Source organism: Vigna radiata, unplaced genomic scaffold (genome assembly GCF_000741045.1).
Source record: "Vigna radiata var. radiata cultivar VC1973A unplaced genomic scaffold, Vradiata_ver6 scaffold_288, whole genome shotgun sequence".
NCBI lineage: Eukaryota > Viridiplantae > Streptophyta > Magnoliopsida > Fabales > Fabaceae > Vigna > Vigna radiata.
In genome coordinates, this window is record NW_014543450.1 from 79372 (window position 1) to 100128 (window position 20757).

Below are 20757 nucleotides of genomic sequence, written 5' to 3' on the forward strand. Positions count from 1 at the left end.
AAATAACTATATTCTATTCTAGAATCCCTTGATTTATGGGATTGTCCCTATTTATTCAAATCTGTACCGATTACAATAAAATATATACTTGTAATGAAATACACAAATTTCCTAATTTATTCTTTCCTAAAATACTATTTGATTTCCCACAGTATGTTTGTTTGAGACCTAGTTCACCCGTGCATTTGTATGTGTTTGCCTTCCTCCTTGCGATGATCATCCAATCCTTTGGATGTGAGCAGTAGGTGATGATGTTCCATTGGAGCAAGCTTTAGAGACTGAAGAAGACCCAACTCCTAGTTCCTAGGACTTTTATCAACTTTTATTTTTAAGAACTTGTTATTTTGAAAAACAATCTTTAGGCCTCTTTAAAGTTAATAGCCTTGTATTTTGGTGAACTTTAGAACTTGCACTCAAGGTTTATTTCGTTTTAATTCCCTCTGTATTATGGATGATTGTATACATATTTAATACTGTTATCTCTATCTCAACTATTTTTACACATTATAATAGCTGAATCCTATTATATTATATGTGTATATGATATTTTGGGATGTCACACTTATTGACAGGGAAGTTGTTTTGTGGCATGCAGAAGCTGGAAAAGGAACTTTAAATGTAAGGGATATACAAAGGGCAGCTACTGCTCATGATTTTTTATGGACAGACAAAGAGTTAGTTGATATGATCCACTTCTTCGATAGTGATGGAGATGGAAAGGTAAGGAACACAAGTTCTTTCACTGATTTTGTTATGTTATTTTGGCCGGAGATCAAGAACATTGAATAACCACAAGGCTTTATAATTTTCAACATGAATTTTGATCGGTAATCACTAAATCTTGTAAAACAAAGAATAGCTAAAACCAAAATTAATAAGGGGGTGAGTTGATTGATAGAAAAATTCTTTATAATTTCAAAGAAAGGAAAACTTTTGCATTAAAAACCGTTGATACAAAAAATAATTGAATGCAATGATTAAGGGACTTCAAGAACACTAGAAATTGAAGATAAACAAAAAGAGATTTTAGAAGAACCACTAAAGAAATTTGTAGACTAGTTTGATTCCGTTAGGTTTCTAGATAGAGGAAACTAGGAAAACCACTGCAAACACCTAAACTAACTGAATAGATGTTGTATTATAGACTCTAGGCAACAAGTACAACATGAATGCATACAAGAAACAATGTCCCCTTCACACAGGATGGCAATGATCCTATCAACAATTCTCCAAACATCCAAAAAACGTCCCTGCATACAAAGACCCTCCAACTATACATATAAAGTCTCACTCCACCTAACAACCCAACTAACAACTACTTTTTAATGTTTCCTCCTAACATACACATTACATATCCTATCATTATGCACTGCTGTAGTAACAACCTTGTTCTCAAGGTTGAAGTCTAGAAACTGATCCTTAATTGTTGCAACAACTTCCCACATAGCTGCCTTAAGGCTTCCTTTCTGCCCTTGGATTAGCACTTGCTACAAGAATCGATCTCCCATCAGCAAATTCATCAAACTTGGGGAAGATTCATAAACCTTGGTGGCCTTCTTCCCATCACGTCTACCAAACAGCTTCGTAGGTAGAAGCAAGCACTTCACTTTTGCAGGATCGTCATGATAGACCTGAAGATCAGTAAGAACCCCTGCAATTCCAACAACATCCATCTGAAGTTTCTTCCTCAAAGTAACTTGTGGTTGAGAAGGATTATCTCCATATACTAAATGGAATCTATGAAATAGTGAAAGAGATGAGGGGAAATCTCCCTTGTGTTGAATATATACATAGGGTTCTCTATTTATAGTAGAAAGAAATATGGGCTAAGCCCAAAATACAAATAAGAAATAATAACAAACTAACTAGAAGATAAAAGATAAATATAAACTAAATATAATATCTCTAACAGAATCCAACTCTGGAAAGAATATTTCTAAAAACAATTCGATCATCCTCTGATGTTAAAACCTCTAAAATGGAATACTCAAACCCTGGACAACAATCCCATATTTGCCCTACCAGAACTCTTGCGATTGCTTCTAACGAATCAGACACCTTCATGAACTACAAAACAGAATTATTCCATGTTTTTGTGCAGATAGCCAATTCTTTCCACACGGTCTTGGATGGGTCCTTTTGATTCACCACAACCATCTTGTATCTCACCCAAACATCTTTATCTGGAACTTGCCAACAGCCTGTCACTCTCTAAATAAATACATAGTGTCAAACGACTTCTATACACCAATTCGAGGTTCACTTCCAACCGCTTGAAAGAATTTGTGTAACATTTTTCGTGTCTTCATTATTTCATTCAAAGTGAGGAAATTCTCACCTTTCCATGTAAATAAACTTCTTTTTCCAAATTATCCAAAAGAGAGTCATTGCTGCTCAACTTAAAATCGTGCTGAGTAAAATCTTCAGTCGAGACTATGAAATTGTCCTGGACAAGAAAACCTGAATCTTGTTCAAAGAAATTGGTGAGTGTCACAAACTCACGCCAACACCAATCCTTTGTAGCTTTTGAGTAGCGTTTCTGAGATTCCTTGGTGACAGATTTATCCTCCATTTTCTGGTTCACAACAGATATACGATGACTAAAAAAGCAATTCTCATAACTGGAAGTATTTCTTGAATCTATAACTGTGATTTTCCTCTTCTTTAGCAAGTCCTTCCACCTAGTAAAATTCTCAATTCTACAAGTGAACTTTCCTATATGCCCATTAGACTTCTGAGCATCACTCTCACTTCTCCCTGCAATCACAAAACGCTCTTTGAGAGGTTGCTAAATTCCTTGATCACTTGAAATGAGGTGCTGAAAACTGTAATACACAAAAACCCCGAATCCACAATGATAAAGTTTGATATTTTCATATCATCATTCCATCCCAAGCTATTATTGTCACTGCAGTTATTATCAGCTGCAAACTGGCCATAAGAATCCCTATGCATGTGATTGAGTCTGGGCCTTTGGTTCAACACAAACACCAACCACTCCTTTCAGATAACACCACAGTCTTATCATGTGTCCTTGCTCTCCAAACACCTAGACAAGACTTAGCCATGTCCACATTGGTGGTGTGGGTGAGAATCTTGTTCTTCTTGCATAGGGCCTACAACTTTGCCAAAAAATACTTCCTCAACTGATCTTTTGGTGTTGGATTTACTTGGGACACCAATATCTTGAATTCTTGGATGAAATTTTCCCCACTCCTAGTCCATGTTATTGTTGTCAAACTCTCAAGTAAAATTTCCACATTCCAATCTGTGTTATTGATGCCAAACTCTCAAATAACATGCTTCTCCTTTTCCCTTCAACTATCCTTAGTAGAGTTGTTGCAAGATCTTCCCAAGAAAGAATTAGGAAGTTATAAGTATATAAGTGGAGGAATAAAAGAGGAGTACTGAACGGTAATTAGTAGAAGCAGATTAGGTTATCAGAAAGGATAAGGCGCCAAAAGACGACACTATAAATAGTCTTCTTTTATTTTTGTTCAGGAGGTTATTATCTTTTGGGTAAAGACTGGGCATTCTTGCCAGTGGAGGAAGGGAGACTTCCTTATTTTACTTGTAATTCAGTTTTCCATACTCTACAGAGTTAATAAAATACATATTCATACATTTATTTTCTGTTAATTGAGTGTTGAAGAGAGAAGAGGGAATAAATTAGGTTATCGTCATAAAGTAACCTAACAGATTGGTTCGACTTGCCGAATCTGTATTGGAGGAGCAAACGGAGCGCGATGAAGAAGAAGAATGGAGGGAAGGTTGGTCGAGATTGAATCGATAGTAGAAGAGTTGAAAGCATTTATGAGAGCAGTAACTCGAGAATTCCAAGCGTTTGGCCACGCTCGAGAACGATGAACCAAGAACCAGCATCAGAGCTCCGAAGAAAGACGTGATTCCGTCAATGCTGGACGCGAACGTCTACCGTCGGAAACCTCGGAGGAGGAATCAGAAGAAGACATATGAGAAGTTAAACGCAGTTGGAGGAAGCGCGTTGAACTCTACATTTGAAGTTGCGGATCCCACGCACTGGATCGCACAGGTAGAGAAATCTTCGACCTCGAGAGCATGACGGAGAAGGAGAAGATGAAGCTCGTCTATAGATGAATAAAGGGAGGTTTGGCGAGCTATTGGTTCTGCTTCTGGCGGGAGAAAACCAGGCATCCGACTTGGGAGATGTTCACTGAAGCTCTGACGCGGAGGTTTGGCGGACTAAATCAGGGCACCGTTTGTGAGAAGATGGCAGAGGTGCGACAGGAGGGATCTGTCAACGTCGGCGGAGGGAAAATTAACAATCTCTTGGGTCTGGGAGAAACGGAGTTGAAGCTGAGCACACATCAACTGCCTTTGGTGATTCAGTGTCGTCCCTTTCACATGGGTCGCACAATTAAGGGCATTCTTTTGGTTACCAAAAAGCTTCTTCCAAGGACAATGCAGGTTAGGCATTCAATGATTAAAGTTGAGAAAGAACTTAGTCTGAATACGCAAAGCATAAATTCATTGGAGGTAGTGAACACAAGCATCAAGCTAAATAGAACTTATTTATCTAAAAATCTTATTACACTTTTGAGCTATGGAGGTGTGCCAAATGAATTCTTCAAGGCTTTACTAGAGTGTAATTTGGAAGATGCAAATCATGTTTTCACCAATAAGCGTGTTGCACTATGTTAGGGTATAAGGTGGAAGGCATGGAAGGGTTAGGCCGAATGGTGGATAAAAAGGAGAAGGGTTAGACTAAATGGTAGACAAAGGAGCGAGACCAGGCCGATCGGTGGACAATAGGGAGCGACCAGGCCGAACGGTGGGAAGCAGGGAAGGACCTGAGCCGAATGGTTGAAGGATCTCCAGCCTAACTGTCAGCGTTTAGGATTGGGCAAGAAATTAATTAGGGTAATAAGAGAGATATTCTGAGAAGATATTGAGCGAAGGATAATTAGAGTAACAAAGCCATATCTTAGTATATTATTCGGTATAAGTTAAATATAGTAAATAAGGCTAAATATATTCATATAAGATAATTATAGTAAATAGGATTATTTTCTAATATTCCGTACATTTTGGGAGGGAATTAATTAGTATAAATAAAGGGGAAGCCTAGGGTTAAAGGTATGCTTTTGAATTGTGAGTTCTGTAAAGGAGGTTACGCTCCAGGATAATTGACGGAGGTTACGCTCCCAATTATTGGATGACTGAAGGAGGTTATGCTCCCAGTTATTGTTTACTTGTGTTTACCCAGATATCACCATCAATAAAGGATTTTCATTCGTTCAATTTCGTTCTTTTATTATTCTTTTGCTTGTTTTGAGTGTGTGAGAGGGTGATTTCGTTACGTTCCCTGCTCGGATACATAACACACTCGGAGCATCCATTAATAATGGCACCATGGATGAATACATTGCGGCAAAAATGATTTTATGTGGAATTCCTCTGGATGAGCCATTTTTTCAGTATCATCTATCTATACTTGCAAGGGAGGAACGCAAGAAGCTTAGAGGAGGGAAGCTATATATGCCTGATTGTTTCTATTTAGTGGGAATTGTAGATCCCATTGGATGCCTAGAGAAGGATCAAGTTTGTATAATACATGAGAATGACCAAATTATCGGGGATGTCCAGGTTTACATTTTGGCGACATTCACATAATGCGTGCCACATCTGTGGATAAGTTAGAATCTTTTGTTGGACATAGCAAGTATGCAACTTTTTTCCCGTGTGTTGGGACTCGCTCAGTGGTAGATGAAATTACTGGAGGTGATTTTGATGGAGATTTTTGTACTGGGTTTCCAAACATCCTCAACTTTTATAGTATTTCAGAAAGAGTTCCCTTGGATGGAAAATTCTACCCCTTGCCAATCTATCCAATTGGACTCCAGTGCTAAGAAGCCTAGTACATTTTCAGCCACGGAACTTGAGGATGAACATTTTAGACTATTCCTGAAAACTCGTTTCCAACCAAGTAATGCCTTGGGTGTTGCAGCTGACAGCTGGATGGCTCTCATGGATCGTCTTTTGACATTAAAAATTTACTACAATGAAGAGAATGAGAAGGAGAAGGAAAATCTGAAAGAAAATATACTTAAGTTGATCGATATATACTACCAGGCATTAGATGCTCCTAAGAAAGGAGGGAAAAAGGTATAAGTTCCACATGATTTAAAAGCAGAGATGTTCCCGCACTACATGAAAAGAGATAAATCATTCACTTCAATCTCTACTTTAGGTTTAATTTACGATTGGGTTGGTACATGGCAAACAAAAGACATCGAAGATACTTTTTTCCAGGCTTATGATTTTGGAAAAGAGGTGACGAGAATGTTGGAAGTTAATAGGATCTAAGAAGAATGGAAGATACTGGAGGAGGATTTGCCACCATCTAAACTTCCCAACCTAAATTGGAGGGCGTCACCTGGGAAGAGGAGCATTACGTCAAATAATAGTTCTCTAACTTCAACCTTGAGGACAAGGTTGATTTTGAGGGGTGGATTAATGTTAGGAAGTTATAAGTATATAAGCAGAGGAATAAAAGAGGAGTACAAAACGATAATTAGTATAAGCAGATTAGGTTATCAGAAAGGATAGGGCACGGGAAGACGACACTATAAATAGTCTTCTTTTATTTCTGTTCCGGAGGTTATTATCTTTTGGGTAAAGACTGGGCATTCTTGCCATGGAGGAAGGGAGACTTTCTTAGGATACCTACTTGTAATTCAGTTTTCCATACTTTACAGAGTTAATACAATACATATTCATACATTTATTTCCTAGTTCCATTATTGTCAATGACATCCTTTTCTCTTTTCTTCTCCTAATTATTGAACTTTCTCCTCCAATTGAGGGTTTCCTTGCTTTCTTGATGTCTTGCATACTATCTTTCTTAGCATCCACACCTGTCTTTACCTCCTTCTTTCCTTTCATGACATCTTGAAAAAGTTCCCTCTCCTTCCCTTTCTTCCGCCGTGAACAAAATTCTCACTTCCTTTTAAAGTCTAACCTCCTTCAGTCATCCAATAATTGGGAGCATAACCTTCGTCAATTATCTTGGAGCATAATCTCCTTTACAAAACTCTCAAATCAAAAGCCTACCCTTAACCCTAGACTCTAACTTTATTTATAGTAATTATTTCCCGTCCATCTTTCACTAAATATTTCCCTAGAATATATATTTATTTACTCTAATTAACTTATACTATATTTATTTACTCTAATTAACTTATACTGAATATCTTATATTGAATATTTTCCTGGAATATATATTTATTTACTCTAATTAACCAATACTATATTTATTTACTCTAATTAACTTATACCGAATATCCTCCCACCTTAGACCCTAACATCTTCACATTGCATCAAATCCAGTGTTTCACGAGAGAACCAAACATATAGAAATTGATTGTCATTTTGTTCGAGAAAAATTATTGTCAAAAGAAATCTGTACTAAATTTGTTGGATCAAATGACCAACTCGCAGATGCATTGACTAAGTCATTGAGGGGACCTCGGATTGAGTTTATTTGTTCCAAGCTTGGAACATACAATCTGTATGCTCCAGCTTGAGGGGGAGTGTTAGAATCATTACACATAACTATCATCATTTAGGCTAGTCTGCAGAGTTATTAATGAGCTGTACCTAGTTCTGTACCTAGTAGTCTAGTGCAGACTCTTGGTATTACATGTACTCTTGTGTTTTCATTATAAAATAGAAGATAATGAGAGAGATCTTCTAAGCCCTTAAGATTATAATTTTATCAGTTTTAATCTCAAGTATATCTATATTTAATATAAATATCCCTCGTATATTTCCCGAGAATATATCTTTATTTAATATAAATATTCTCTGTATAGTTTCCTAGAATATATCTATATTTAATATAAATATCCCCTGTATATTTCCCTAGAATATAGTAACTCTTCAACCGATCAGTTATAGCTCTTCACCACCTTCCACCGTTCGACTTGCTTCCCCTTGCCTCCTACCGTTCAGCTCCCCTGCCTCTTACCATTTGGCTCGACCCGCTTCTCCGTGCCTTCTATCCTATCGCCCTATATCCTATCATTACACCCTGTTGTAGAACAACCTTGTCCTTAAGGTTGGAACCAGGAAGCTTGATCTCATGGTTCCTCTTCAATTCAGGTCTGGAGGCTTGGGTGGTGACAATTCCTACTCGTCCTCCTCCAATATCATAATTCTAAAACCCCTTTTCGGGCATTGGTGACCAGGATCAAACGGTTCGTCGCATCTAAAGCACTGTCTTTCTTCTCTCCGTTTCAAGAGCCCGGGGTATGGTAGATATCGTGTGTTCCTCCCCCTATTCTGACCTTCCACTGTGTTTCCACTCGTCGTTGCCCTTCTACCCTTGTTCCCTTGTGTTCATTCCTTTCTTCTTGACCCCACACTCACCGTGACTCCCACTCGGCTCTCCACAGTAGCTCCCGCTCAGCTCTGGCTAGGTCGACTGGACTCCATCCACGTCATCGCACCGTTCGGTTCTTCCCAAGACTGATTCCTTATCATACATCGGCCCCCAACCTTTGTGCCACCGTGGAGCTCCTCCACATCCTTTGCCATTCTCATGGCGATCATCAACTCCTGCGGATCAAGCTATCGTACTTGATTACAAATCCCCTCCTACAACCCTGTCATAAAGTACCCCATCAGCTGTTCTTCGACCACTCCTTTCATCTGACCCACCAAGATTTCAAAATCTTGGATGTATTCTTCCACGAATCCCGATTGCTTATTGGCTGCCAATCTTTCGAAAATTGACCCCCTGTTTCTTCCTCCGAATCGGATCACCATCGCCTCCTTTAAACCTGCACACCAACCGTCCTGGCCTTCTCCCTCCAAAATCTGAACCATTATCCAACACTTCCCTCCATGCTGATGTAGGCTAGGCGCACCTTTTCTTCCTCGGACACCCCTTGTAGTTCAAAAATTTTATTAGCTCTATTGATCCAATTCAACAGATCAGTCTCTTCAAAAATGGGTAACTCTACCCCTTTCCTCCAATTTGGTTGCTCCTCCTGGCATCCACCCTCTCTCTTGCCTTCCTCTTCCTCTCGCTGGTCCCCTCTTCTCCCATTGATAGACCCCTGGTTTCCATCTGAATTTCCATCTAGTGTTCGAACTCGCCCTTCCATCATCCTCATCAATTCTTGTAAATCTTTGCAGATTGCCGCCTCCAATTCTCCCATGGACCGCTCCACGTTCTCCAATCTCAGCCCCATGTTCTCTAGTTTCCCTTCAATTGCATTCATTCTTCCCTCCATGATGTCTTTCACTCCTTTCAATCTGAATCCGATAGTTTCTTGATTACTTCTTGATCCCTTCTTGATCCGACACCCGTCTCCTAAGGATTTTCGGCAGCACTCCCTTAACGATCCAGCAGGTCGGATCAATTGTTAGGTATCTGGGTATGTAACCTCAGAACAACCTCTCGCACACTCACTACAAGCAACAGAACAATGAATGAATGCTAATGAACAAATGAATTTCTTTTATTAATGGTAATAGAATTTTGTAAACAAAGGATAGTTGGGAGCATAACCTCCCTCACAGGACCGTAGCCATAACCGCCTGTCAACAACTCGATAATAGAAAACTTAACCCTATCAATAGAATCTAGCTCTATTTATATTAAATATTTCTCGCCCCTATTATACTAAATATTTTCCTAGAATATATCTTTATTTAATATAAATATTTTACGTATGTTTTCCTAGAATATATATCTATATTTAATATAAATATCCTCCCAATATTTTTCTAGAATATATCTTTATCTAATATAAATATTTTCCATATATTTTCCTAGAATATATCTTTATTTAATATAAATATTATCCATATATTTTCATAGAATATATCTATATTTAATATAAATATCCCCAATATAACTCTTCCACCCTTTGGCTTACTTCTTCGTGCCTTCTATCCTATCACCCTATATTCTATCAATAATCGATTATTATTAAATATAATTGATTAATTGAGATAATGGATTATTCTTCGTCATAATGGAATCATAATGGACTATTTCCTGACCTTGTTTAAAAATATAAGTTTTAGCTTTATATAATCAATTATATACTTAACCTAATCTAATAATTTGTTCATAAAACAATTTCTGCTCAAGATAATTTTAGGAGGCAATGCAACCTTTACAAATCTTATACTACTGTAAGTAACCATGTTGAGAAGAAATTTGAACACGTTTTGTAAGGACATCATAAAAGACTGGACATCCTTTTAGTCTTATATTTTACCATCTTTTTGAATACTATAGCATGGATATGGGCTATATGTAATTTATTCATTTGATTCTTATACTTGTCCAAATATGCTGTTCTAAGTGCAAGCACTCCGTTAGTTAGTCTAGTTCTTTTTTTCTTTTCTTTTTTTTTTTTATCAGCATTAATCTGTTTCACTTATATTTTTTCTTATATCTTCCCAGTCTCTTTACATCTTATTAATATGAAAATTTTGGTGACTTTAATTCTTCGTATAAAAATTGTGGAATAGACTATCTAGAATTTTTTTGTACACTATGGTTAAATACTAAAACATAGCTGGCTCTGTTGCAGCTAAGCCTGGATGATTTCCGGAAGATTATGGTTCGTTGCAACATGATCAAAGAGTGATGAAAATCTTGATAGAACCGCGTGTTAGAATTAGAGATATTACATGGTGACTAGATGCACAACCATTGAGTCCTTGTGCTCTTTTTGGTACCTTTGAGGGATCGGAGCAATTTCTATCACCATAAGGACTGTCAAATACATGTTGTAGTATTCCTTCTTGTATCCCATTATCACTACTATATAATTTCTGTTGTACTATGTTGATTTCCCCTTTTGTATCCTTTACAACTTTCTTGAACTAAGTCTTATTTTTGGTGTAAAATCTACCTCAGCAGTCTCTAAGTTGATTCCTTTTCAATCTCCAAAGTGTTTTTCTTATAACTATTTTGTTTTGTTGTTTTTATATCTACTTTGGAGGATGCTTGTTCCTTCAATCTCCATACATGTGCCTACACATAGCATGTACTGGTATTTTGTGTTTTTGTTTCTCATTTTGTTTGCATGACGCTGGTCGATTGAGAAGCAACTATTGTTGTTTATTCTACTTTCTTTTGATTTTTTTCATGTGAATTTGTTTAGAAGATGTTTAACCAGTTCAACTGGGCAATATTTTCAATCTAACTTGTAGAAGCTATTACTTTTAAGAAAGTAATGAGAAATAATATCTTAAAATTTGTTTTTCATAAACAGACAGCATTTATAATACAAAGTTTACAAATTACTTGATGCTGTGTATCCTCTTGGAAGAAAATTCTGTGCTAATGAAGACTCTTGAGAATTTTTTGGAAGAGTTTCTTAAAAGTAAGTATTATATACTGATTTAGTTGATATTGAAGGTGTTGATATTAGAAAGGATAACATTAGAATGAAAAGTAGGTATAATAAATTCATTATGTTTTATAATAACTAAAAAATGAAAGTAATAATAACTTATAAGTAAATAATAATATAAACTATGCATATTCATGTGCCTTATATTTATTTTTTTCTTCCTTTCATTTGGCAATTCTATTTGTTTATTTTAGTGTTATGTAATTATATATTTATATTGAACAAACTAAATTTTTTTTATTATCTATAACTTTGGGGAAATAATGATTATAAATTCATGTTGAATAATTCTAAAACCTAAAGTAATATTTTTTTTATTAATCTATATTATTAATAAAATAATTATCTCTTTTAACATTTTTTTTTGTGTACTTAAATTCTTTCTATTTCACCTTTTAAGATAACTTGTTGAGCATATTTGAGGGAATGAAATGATAATGAAAAATGGGATTGTTTGGATTCAAAAGGGAGTAAAAAGAGAATTTACGAAAATTTATAAATTATTTAATTGATATAATAAGTTAAAAAAATTATAAAATGATATATTTAATAAATTGATCATATTTTAATTAAATATTGTACCATCTTATTTTAATAGTATATAATTATTAAAAGAGACATCATATAATTATGATTGAAAGAAAATATAACTTTTGAAAATATTATCATCACATATAATGTGATTGAAAAGAAAATATAACTTTTGAAAATATTATAGATATAACTATAACATCAATCTTTTATATATATATATATATATATATATATATATATATATATATATATATATATAAAAGAATTCTATATTACTAAGAATATTATTATACTGAGTTAAAAGTATAATATTATTTTTCAAATACTTATGAAAATATTAAATCTAATATTTTAATTCTAAACCGAAGCTTTACTTTTGTTCTACACATAACCTACTAGAACATCCTTATTTGTTCATACCATTAAAGTGATCATTGTAAACAAGAAAAACAAACAAAGATGAAATGGTAAACTAATTTATCAAAAAGGATAACAATACAACATTTATGGAGATATTAACACATATAAACATTCATATTAATATTTTCTAACACGTAATCATACATACTAGACTAGACGATCTGAATATATGTATTGATATCGGACACTGACAAGTTATGCACTTATGGTGACCTCTAGTGCTTTACATAACCAATGCCAATGAATTTCACCGTACCATTCACAAGGTTAGCCCATTTTTGTCTTAGGCCAAGGTAAAGCCTCAAGACTAGGACCTCTTGCTCCTTTTACCACATATCTCACTCTTTTCTACTTAAGATTTGATAATTATTAGAGCGTTAGCATAACTCTCAATATAGAATCCCTATATCAATATGTGCACTACTAAACACAACAATAGAATCTTTCCACTAGATTCATGGAATTACGCCAAACACATATACCATGCACATCACCAATAGTAAACTCATCATCATCAAAAATTATACATGAATAAACGATTTTTATCTCAATCATACAACTTACCAACAATCTTCTAACATTCGATTTTTAAAGACGATTCAACACTGTTAACTCAACTTAACGGGTTTCAGTAGTTGAAACACCAACAATAGTGGATTAATCGATTTCAGACCAACACAAACATGCAACACAAACATCAACAACTTTAAAATGTAGTAGTTAGTTTCTCTTACCTGACAAATGACCAAATGCCTCTAGAAAACCTAAAACAGCTCCAAACACACAAAAAGTCTTATTTGCTCCTACAAATAACATAAACATGATTAGGGTACACCGCTAAGATTACTGAATAGTAGAGAGTCTTACAGAAGACTCAACTGTTACATGAAAAAAATAGAGATCTAGCATGTAAGGAGAACAAAACTGACCAAAAAGTCGAGTACAAAACCAACTTACACTATGTGAGAAACCGATTCGTCCAAATTGATGAGCTTGTCAATAGAATCAATATTATGGTTTCGATTCTTCAATTAGACGAATAAAGGATCAAAAATCCTAGTAAGAAATCAGAAAACTCTATAAAAGTGGTTTCTAAAGAGATGATATATAATAATATTATGAAATCCTTTCATAACAAAACTATTTATATTAAAATATTTTAATATTAAAATAGTCGAATTTCACTATATTTAAACCTTTACCACTTTTAAAATGTCATTTTATTTTAGGTCTTTACAAATATTAAATTATAGGTTTATAATTATTATTATTATTATTTTATGAACTTATTATGACCATTGTTAATTTTATTGTTATTGTATTTGTTATCACTATTGTTATTTTAATATTTTATGAATGTATTTTGGTTATTATTTTTTTAATTTAGTTATTATTGTTACTATTTTATAAATTTTATAATTATTAATATTATTATTTGTTAATACTATTACTATTTTAGAATTTATTTTGATTATTATTTATTTTATATAATATAATGAAACCACATAAATCTATCGAGTTCTGTTTACACCCTAACAAGTGTACCAGATTGTATCAAGTAATAATTAATGGTAAAATCAAGTATCGTATCCCAAAGGACTCAGTGGCCTAGACATTCGTGTAAATTGATTGCATAAGACTTGAAAGAAGAATAAATTGTAGTGTTAATGCAAAACGAAATTTAAACATGCAAATGCAAACTTGATCAATTGGCAAATAAAAGATATGAATGAATGGAGTTGTTGGGGTTTATAATTTCATCTTTATCCACCCTCTTATATCTACTATTCTTATTAAATTCGCTTTATTATCAATGTCATGCAACTTTCTAAATTACTCTAAACCTGATTCCTCGGCGAAGAGAGCCTATTACCAATTACTAGTTTACCATTCCTAGTCTCCCTAGTAATTACTAATGCATTAATTTCATAAGCTTAAAGCAATTGACTGTCCTACTCCTATTCCTAAGTAGTATTTCATAATCAAGAGAATTCTTATCAGTTCTAGATTTCCCCGTATGTTCCCGTATCGACAAAATCAAATATCATAACACCGAATGAGTTAAACGATGTATGCATTAACCTCAGAGAGTAAAACCCAAACAATTGATAATACAAACATATGAATAAAATAAGAATTTCAATATAAGAGAGTTTCAAAAAGATTACATTGTTGTCCAACAACAAAAGGTTTAGTTCACCATTGACATGGTGAAACTATATGGATTGAATGAAAAGAATGAAAAGATAAACCCTAGATTTGGTATATTGGAGCTCCCACATCCAAAATCCTCCTCCAAGGGGTGAAAAGTGTGTTGTGCTGTCTTTCTCTGCCAAAAGATTCAAACCCTAGGGTGTCTAGGTCTTTAAATAAGACATAAAAATAACAGAAAACAAGTTCAAGCCCAAACAGATCATAAAAATCGTAGAAAACAGGTCCAAGCCCGCGTCCTCGGCGCTCAACACCCAAAACGGACACTTAGTGCTCTGCGACACTAGCGCTCAGCGCCCCTGGAGGGCGCCCGGGCCCCACCTGCAGCACAAAACTGCACTCTGGTCAACTTTTCAGCATTCTGGCCAACTGTTGATTTTTTTAGTTGACTAGTTGACTTTTCTACACTGCAACTCTTTGATAATTCAACCCTTCTTTCAAATCATTCAATAAACCTACAAAATCAAGGGAAACCAAACATAAAACCAAGAAAACCAATTTTGACTCTCTTATTCTCTAATTCAAGAAAAATAAATTATTTCAAGCTAATTCTAAACCATAAAGAATGTAATTTAATATCAAAATTAAGTAGGAAAATAACGGTTTTTCAACCGTTATCAAATTCTCAACACTCCACACATAAATAATTGATTATACCTACAAGGTAATCTATTATGTGACCTTCTCTTAATCAAAATTGAAGATTCCCTTTTTGCAATGCAGTAAAAAGGCAGGGTAAATACGTAAAGATGTATTTGATAATTGTATTTCTCTTTTTGCATTACTTCAAGAAGGAGTGCATTTCATATCTTAGTTATTTCTAAGTAAATTGTCAAAAATCAGTGTATACAATTTACAAACATGAAGCACACTGCTTACACAATAAATCGACGGATACCAACACAACTTAAGTATTATGAGAGTTGAAAATATCTTACAAAGTTTTCAAGGTTTATCTTTATAGTTCTCAAAGGATTTTTTTTAGGGTTTCTACTGAAAGTGAGTTATAAAATTTCTCAAAAACTATCCTGGCTTGAACTGACTTACACTATTTTGGATATATCATTAGTTAAATATCTTGCACGGTAAAGTAATGAAACAAGAATTTGTTGCTAATATTGATGGGGTTAGGAAGAAATGGAAAGCGAGAACTTGCATGTCCCTAGCAAGAGTTTTGATATATGCAATGATAAGAAAGGATGTGTTAGTTGATTTCTTGGGGAAAAATGTGCACCGCAGAAAAGGATAGTGATGCAGATTTCAAATTGTGATGAGGGATGATATAGTGAAATGGTGAAAGCGAGGTGAAAGGACTTTGAAGAATGCAAAAGTATAGCTAACAATATGAAGTATATACATTGGAAGGAATCTCTTGGTAGTGTGTAAAATGGACATCACATCCCATTTTGGCTTATCAAGTAGGTCCCTTAGGTTGTGTTTGGAGTGTGGGACACTTTGAATCTGTTTGCTTTTTCATGGACTGTTCCATATGCAATCTCAAAAGTAAATTCTGTTATGTGTGATATGTTTGATTTTGCATTAGCAAAATATTTTTTTTATTACATCACATGTACTGGTAGACAATTATTTATAGGAGTATTTTGATAATTAGAAAAGTTAACTTTCTATAAATGTAAAATGTATGTAAAAATTTGTTAAGTGTCAAAATAATATCATCGTGCATTATATAAAATTTTACCAGGAATCTCAATTCAATTGAGGTAGGATTTGAAAACTCACTTTACATATGTTAACTCTAAACTTAATATCTAGAGCTAAAATATATTATCATTATTAATAATGAATCATTTTAAATTGATCTAATATTATTATAACTTTTAAGATTGAGTTTTGATATATTAATTGAAATATAAATAAATAATAAAAAATATTAAAAAACATGGATTAGATTTCGGTTCAAATGTTCGAAGTCTGAACTTTTTCTTATTTAAAAAATTAATTAATTTTAAGGATATTTAGTCTCTGTTCTAGGTCAAATATTTTAAAATTAAATTTAAATCAGAAAGATTATTAGGTTTTGATTCTTTGAGATTTTATGCATTTTTTTAATATTTTTTTTTTTGTTTTTCTTTTATATATTGAACTGGTATAGAATACTCTAGAACTAGCACATAAACATCACATTATGTTTATCACATCTAGAATAAGATAAAATCTAGATACAAGAATATATCCTTGTGTTAAATACTAATGCAACATATAAACATAATATATCAAACATAAAAAATACTTTAACATAAATATAAAAAAATATTAAAATCATATTCATATAAAATTAAAAATTTCATGAACTTGGGAGTACAAAACAAGTTGAATTCGGAAGCCTGACAAATCCTCAAAGTACCAAGTGACAAATTACATCCAGTGTGAAGAACTTGAAAAAAAGTAGTTGCATTAACCTTTCTGTTGAGATTGTTGATAAGGAAAACACTAGTTTAGTTAAACCTTAATCTCACAGTGTTTTGGTTTTTGATAATGACAATACATTATTAATAACACATGTATTGATATTTTTTACATGTTCAATTCTTTATTGTGTATGATTCATTAAAGAACATGTTTGTGTTGATTCTCATATATGAATGCATATTCACTGATTTTATACTTGATACATCATTCGTGATTGCATAACATAAGATTCAAAAAAGAAAAACCACATGCACTTTGTTGAACTTTTATTGTGTGGAAAAACTGCAAGTTTTAAGTCGACTTCATTATGAAGTGAGTCGATTAAAACTCGTGACTTTGCGCAGATTTTCAAAAACAATGTTGTGAGTAATTTTGCAATGAAAAGTTTTTCAAAACTGTTTTGACGTGTTAGAGTCGACTGCATGTGCAGGGAATTCGACTTAGTTAGTTATGTTTTGAAATTCTGTTAATGTTTGTGATCTATAACGGTTATATTTTGATTCTTTAGTCAAGCATTAATTGCAAGCCAACTGAATTAAATATGTAATAAATTTGGTTGGTTTGACTACTACTAGTTGATTTAATTGTTATAACTGTCAAGTGACAGTCGATTGTATTAGTAGTAAAATCGACAACAGGAGCGTCTGTTTGATAGAAAACTATAAATAGACGTGATTTTGTTAATCACAGAGACTTTGGCTATTCTAACAATTTCATTTTGATATTTCAGATTGTGATATCTGTGAAAAGGCTTCAAGAACTCATGAAGAAGACAGAGGAGATCTTTCTTTGAAGAATTTCTTTAGGAGGAAGTGATTTGCGCTTACTGTTTGATCAAATTTTGCACTACTGGTGTTCATCATATTGATCAAGATTGTTGTCAATCTATTGAAGATTGGATTTTCCTGTTGGGATTACAAGAAGAGAACTTGTGAAGTTCTGGACACTTAGAGGATTGTTCAAAGTGGGTTGAAGATTGTAGAAGAGGGGATATCTTGCTACAGATATTTGTGTTGTTGCCTCCACTTTTAGTTAGAGGGTTAGAGAGGTTGTCTATACTTTTGACGTGGAGATCTCTATAGAAATATCGTTGTAAAAACTTGACTAATATAGTGCATTGGCTTCGTGGTCGAGGAAGGACACTAGATGTAGGCATTAAGGCCGAACCAGTATAAAAACTTTGTGTTTGCTTTCTCTTTCCTTGACTCTTTACTTTAAGTCGACTTTATATTTTGTGTAGTCAACTTTAAATTTCCGCGGGACTTAAACTTCTTATTCCTTGCGATTGAATAAACTTTGTAAAGCTTTATACTTTGAGAAAAATATTTTAAAAAGACTCTGATTTTAGAATCTTACTAATTCACCCCCTCTTTGTGTTGAAACTAAGTCATCCTGTTTTCAATACTTTCGAATAAAAAAACAAAAAAAATTGAGGGAGTCTCTCTTGTGATCTCGAAATGGAAGAAAAGTGGAGGTTATGAAGTTAGAGACGTGGAAGGGAAGGGAAGGAAAGAAAGGAGAATGAAGGAATGGAAGAATGGTAGGAGCAGCAAAGCGACAACGTGGCGGTAAAACAATGATTATAGAGAACTAGTCGAGGAAGACAAAAAACAGTTGTGCATTCATAAAAATCGTTAAAAATAACCTTAAACAACATTTTATGTTTCAATTATAATAAAACTTGAACTCAAATCCTCTTAAAATAAATTAAAATTTTGAAAATTTTCACACATATTTTGACCTCGATTTTTTAAGAACCGAAGTAGAAAAAAGTGTATGGTTTTGGTTATTGTATAAATAAAGTAAAATCTCTTCACTCAAATAAACAGAGCGAATTGTGAAAATTTTGAAAATTTTTGTACGTCTTTCGACCTCAGTTTCTAGGGAATGGAAGCAGAAAACGATATATGACGTTATTATATATTATTCATAGATGTTTTCATTAATTCTTATTTTTTTTTACAAGATTAAAACAAATTAAGTGCAAATATTTTTACAAAAAGAATAAGTATTTAAAATTAATACATTATTAAACTTTGTTTTTTATAAGAATAAATTAATTAATACCATTTATATAAATAATAAATTTAGTCCTCTTTTAATTGAACCAAATTTATTATTTATATAAATATTATATTAATATTTATATTAAAACTTAATGGTAAAAATTATGATTAAGAAAACATGGGTTAATAATAATATACTATAATGTAATATGTTAAAAGAAAAATTTTAATAAAAAAATACAAATATAACATTTATATAAATAAAAAATGTGGTCTCAATTTGAAGACGAATAATATTGTATTGTAATTTGAGGTTGACACATTACATTGATAGTGTCATGTATCACACAAAGACCTAACACGTGACAACAAAAACTTTTAAAAAAAATAAAAATAAAAAAATCACATATTGACATTTCTTAGTATTTTTTTTTGCATATGACCATAACAAAATTTGCAAAACAAAATATATAAAAAAATTGAAAAAAGTTGAAAAGAAAAAATATATTGACACATCACATTTCTTAGTATTTTTTTTTAAAGACCTAATGATACTTTTACAAAAATTAAAACATAATTAAAACTTTTTAAAAAACTAAAACCAACTTGAAACTTTCTACAAAGTAGGTATCTAACAAGTAATTAAGCTTTGTTTATTGATATCTGTTTGGTGAAAGCCTATAGAAGTTCTTTATTTATTAATATGTCTTTGGTAAAAGCCTATAGAAGTTCTTTGTAGTGAGTCCTTGTTCTCTGTGCATATGATATTTTTTAACCTTAAAAACTTCGTTTTCGATGTCTTGAGAATTCTTCATCAATTTTAGAAAAACCTCCTTTCTTGGTATTTATAGCTTATTTATTGGAAGAGCTTATTTTGTACAATTTATATTTCAGGTTTTGGAGGTAAATTTTTTTTGTAAAAGGGTAAACTTTTGTCAATTTCATTCATTATGAATAACATATTAAAAGCATGCTTTCTTATTTGTCAAACCAAATATTCTTTTTTTCCCACACTATAAGAGTGTTATCTGTCTCCTTAAGAAAAAAAAAAACTCAAATTAGAAAAGAAAGTGAGTTTTCTATGATATAAAATTTAATCAATTCAACTTTTGAAAATTTTGGGTAAGAAATGAGAATTTAAGGATAGTAAGATCAGAAAATAAATAGAGAATAATCTCATTTACAACAATTTAGAAGTAGAAAAACATACATAATTGAATGTGAAAGTTTGAACAACTAAATTATATATACTTTAAAAAAGAGAATGAGCACATGACACTTATTTCATTAACAAAAATCCATTTGAAGAACATTTTAGCAAAACGTCATTTTTATAACTTTCTGGAGAAGCAAAACAATCTCCTTAATGCTTGAAGTTATATCTTGTATTTAAAATGTACATAAAAAGATTTGGATAAACAGTACCAAATTTTGTGCCAAAAAATATTGCTTTTTTACCACACTAATATAAAAAGCTTACCTAAAGATAAATTAACTAAAAAGAAAAAAGGACATAATAAAAGAAATGTTTTAATACTAGAGACAATCTTGCATATAAGAATTTGAAACAAGACGTTTTTCTCATGCTAAAAATGAATTATTATACTGCATTAAAAGTATCACATTACTCTTACTATATAAACTAATGTGATAAATAATAATTTTTTTAACAAAAATGCAAAATAAATTTTCATTTTCAAGAAGCTTGTAAAGAATGATTGTGTTACCATGAAGAC

General features: G+C 32.8%; 1 protein-coding gene across 4 annotated transcripts in view; it reads left to right on the forward strand.

Annotated features, from left to right (window-relative positions):
* LOC106754470 overlaps nucleotides 1-11089 on the forward strand; it is a 25660-nt gene extending 14571 nt beyond the window's left edge. The window contains exons 5-6 of one of the 4 annotated variants that reach the window (XR_002666924.1): nucleotides 573-720; nucleotides 10593-11089. Coding sequence is in view for 1 of the 4 variants with exons in the window: in XM_014636485.2 (XP_014491971.1) it covers nucleotides 596-720; nucleotides 10593-10649 (182 nt within the window). In the remaining 3 variants the exon portion in view is untranslated. Of the gene's footprint in view, nucleotides 1-572; nucleotides 721-10592 lie in introns of those variants that run through there. The other 3 variants (XM_014636485.2, XR_002666925.1, XR_002666926.1) reach the window with 3 other exon arrangements.
* Nucleotides 11090-20757: the final 9668 nt, after the last annotated feature.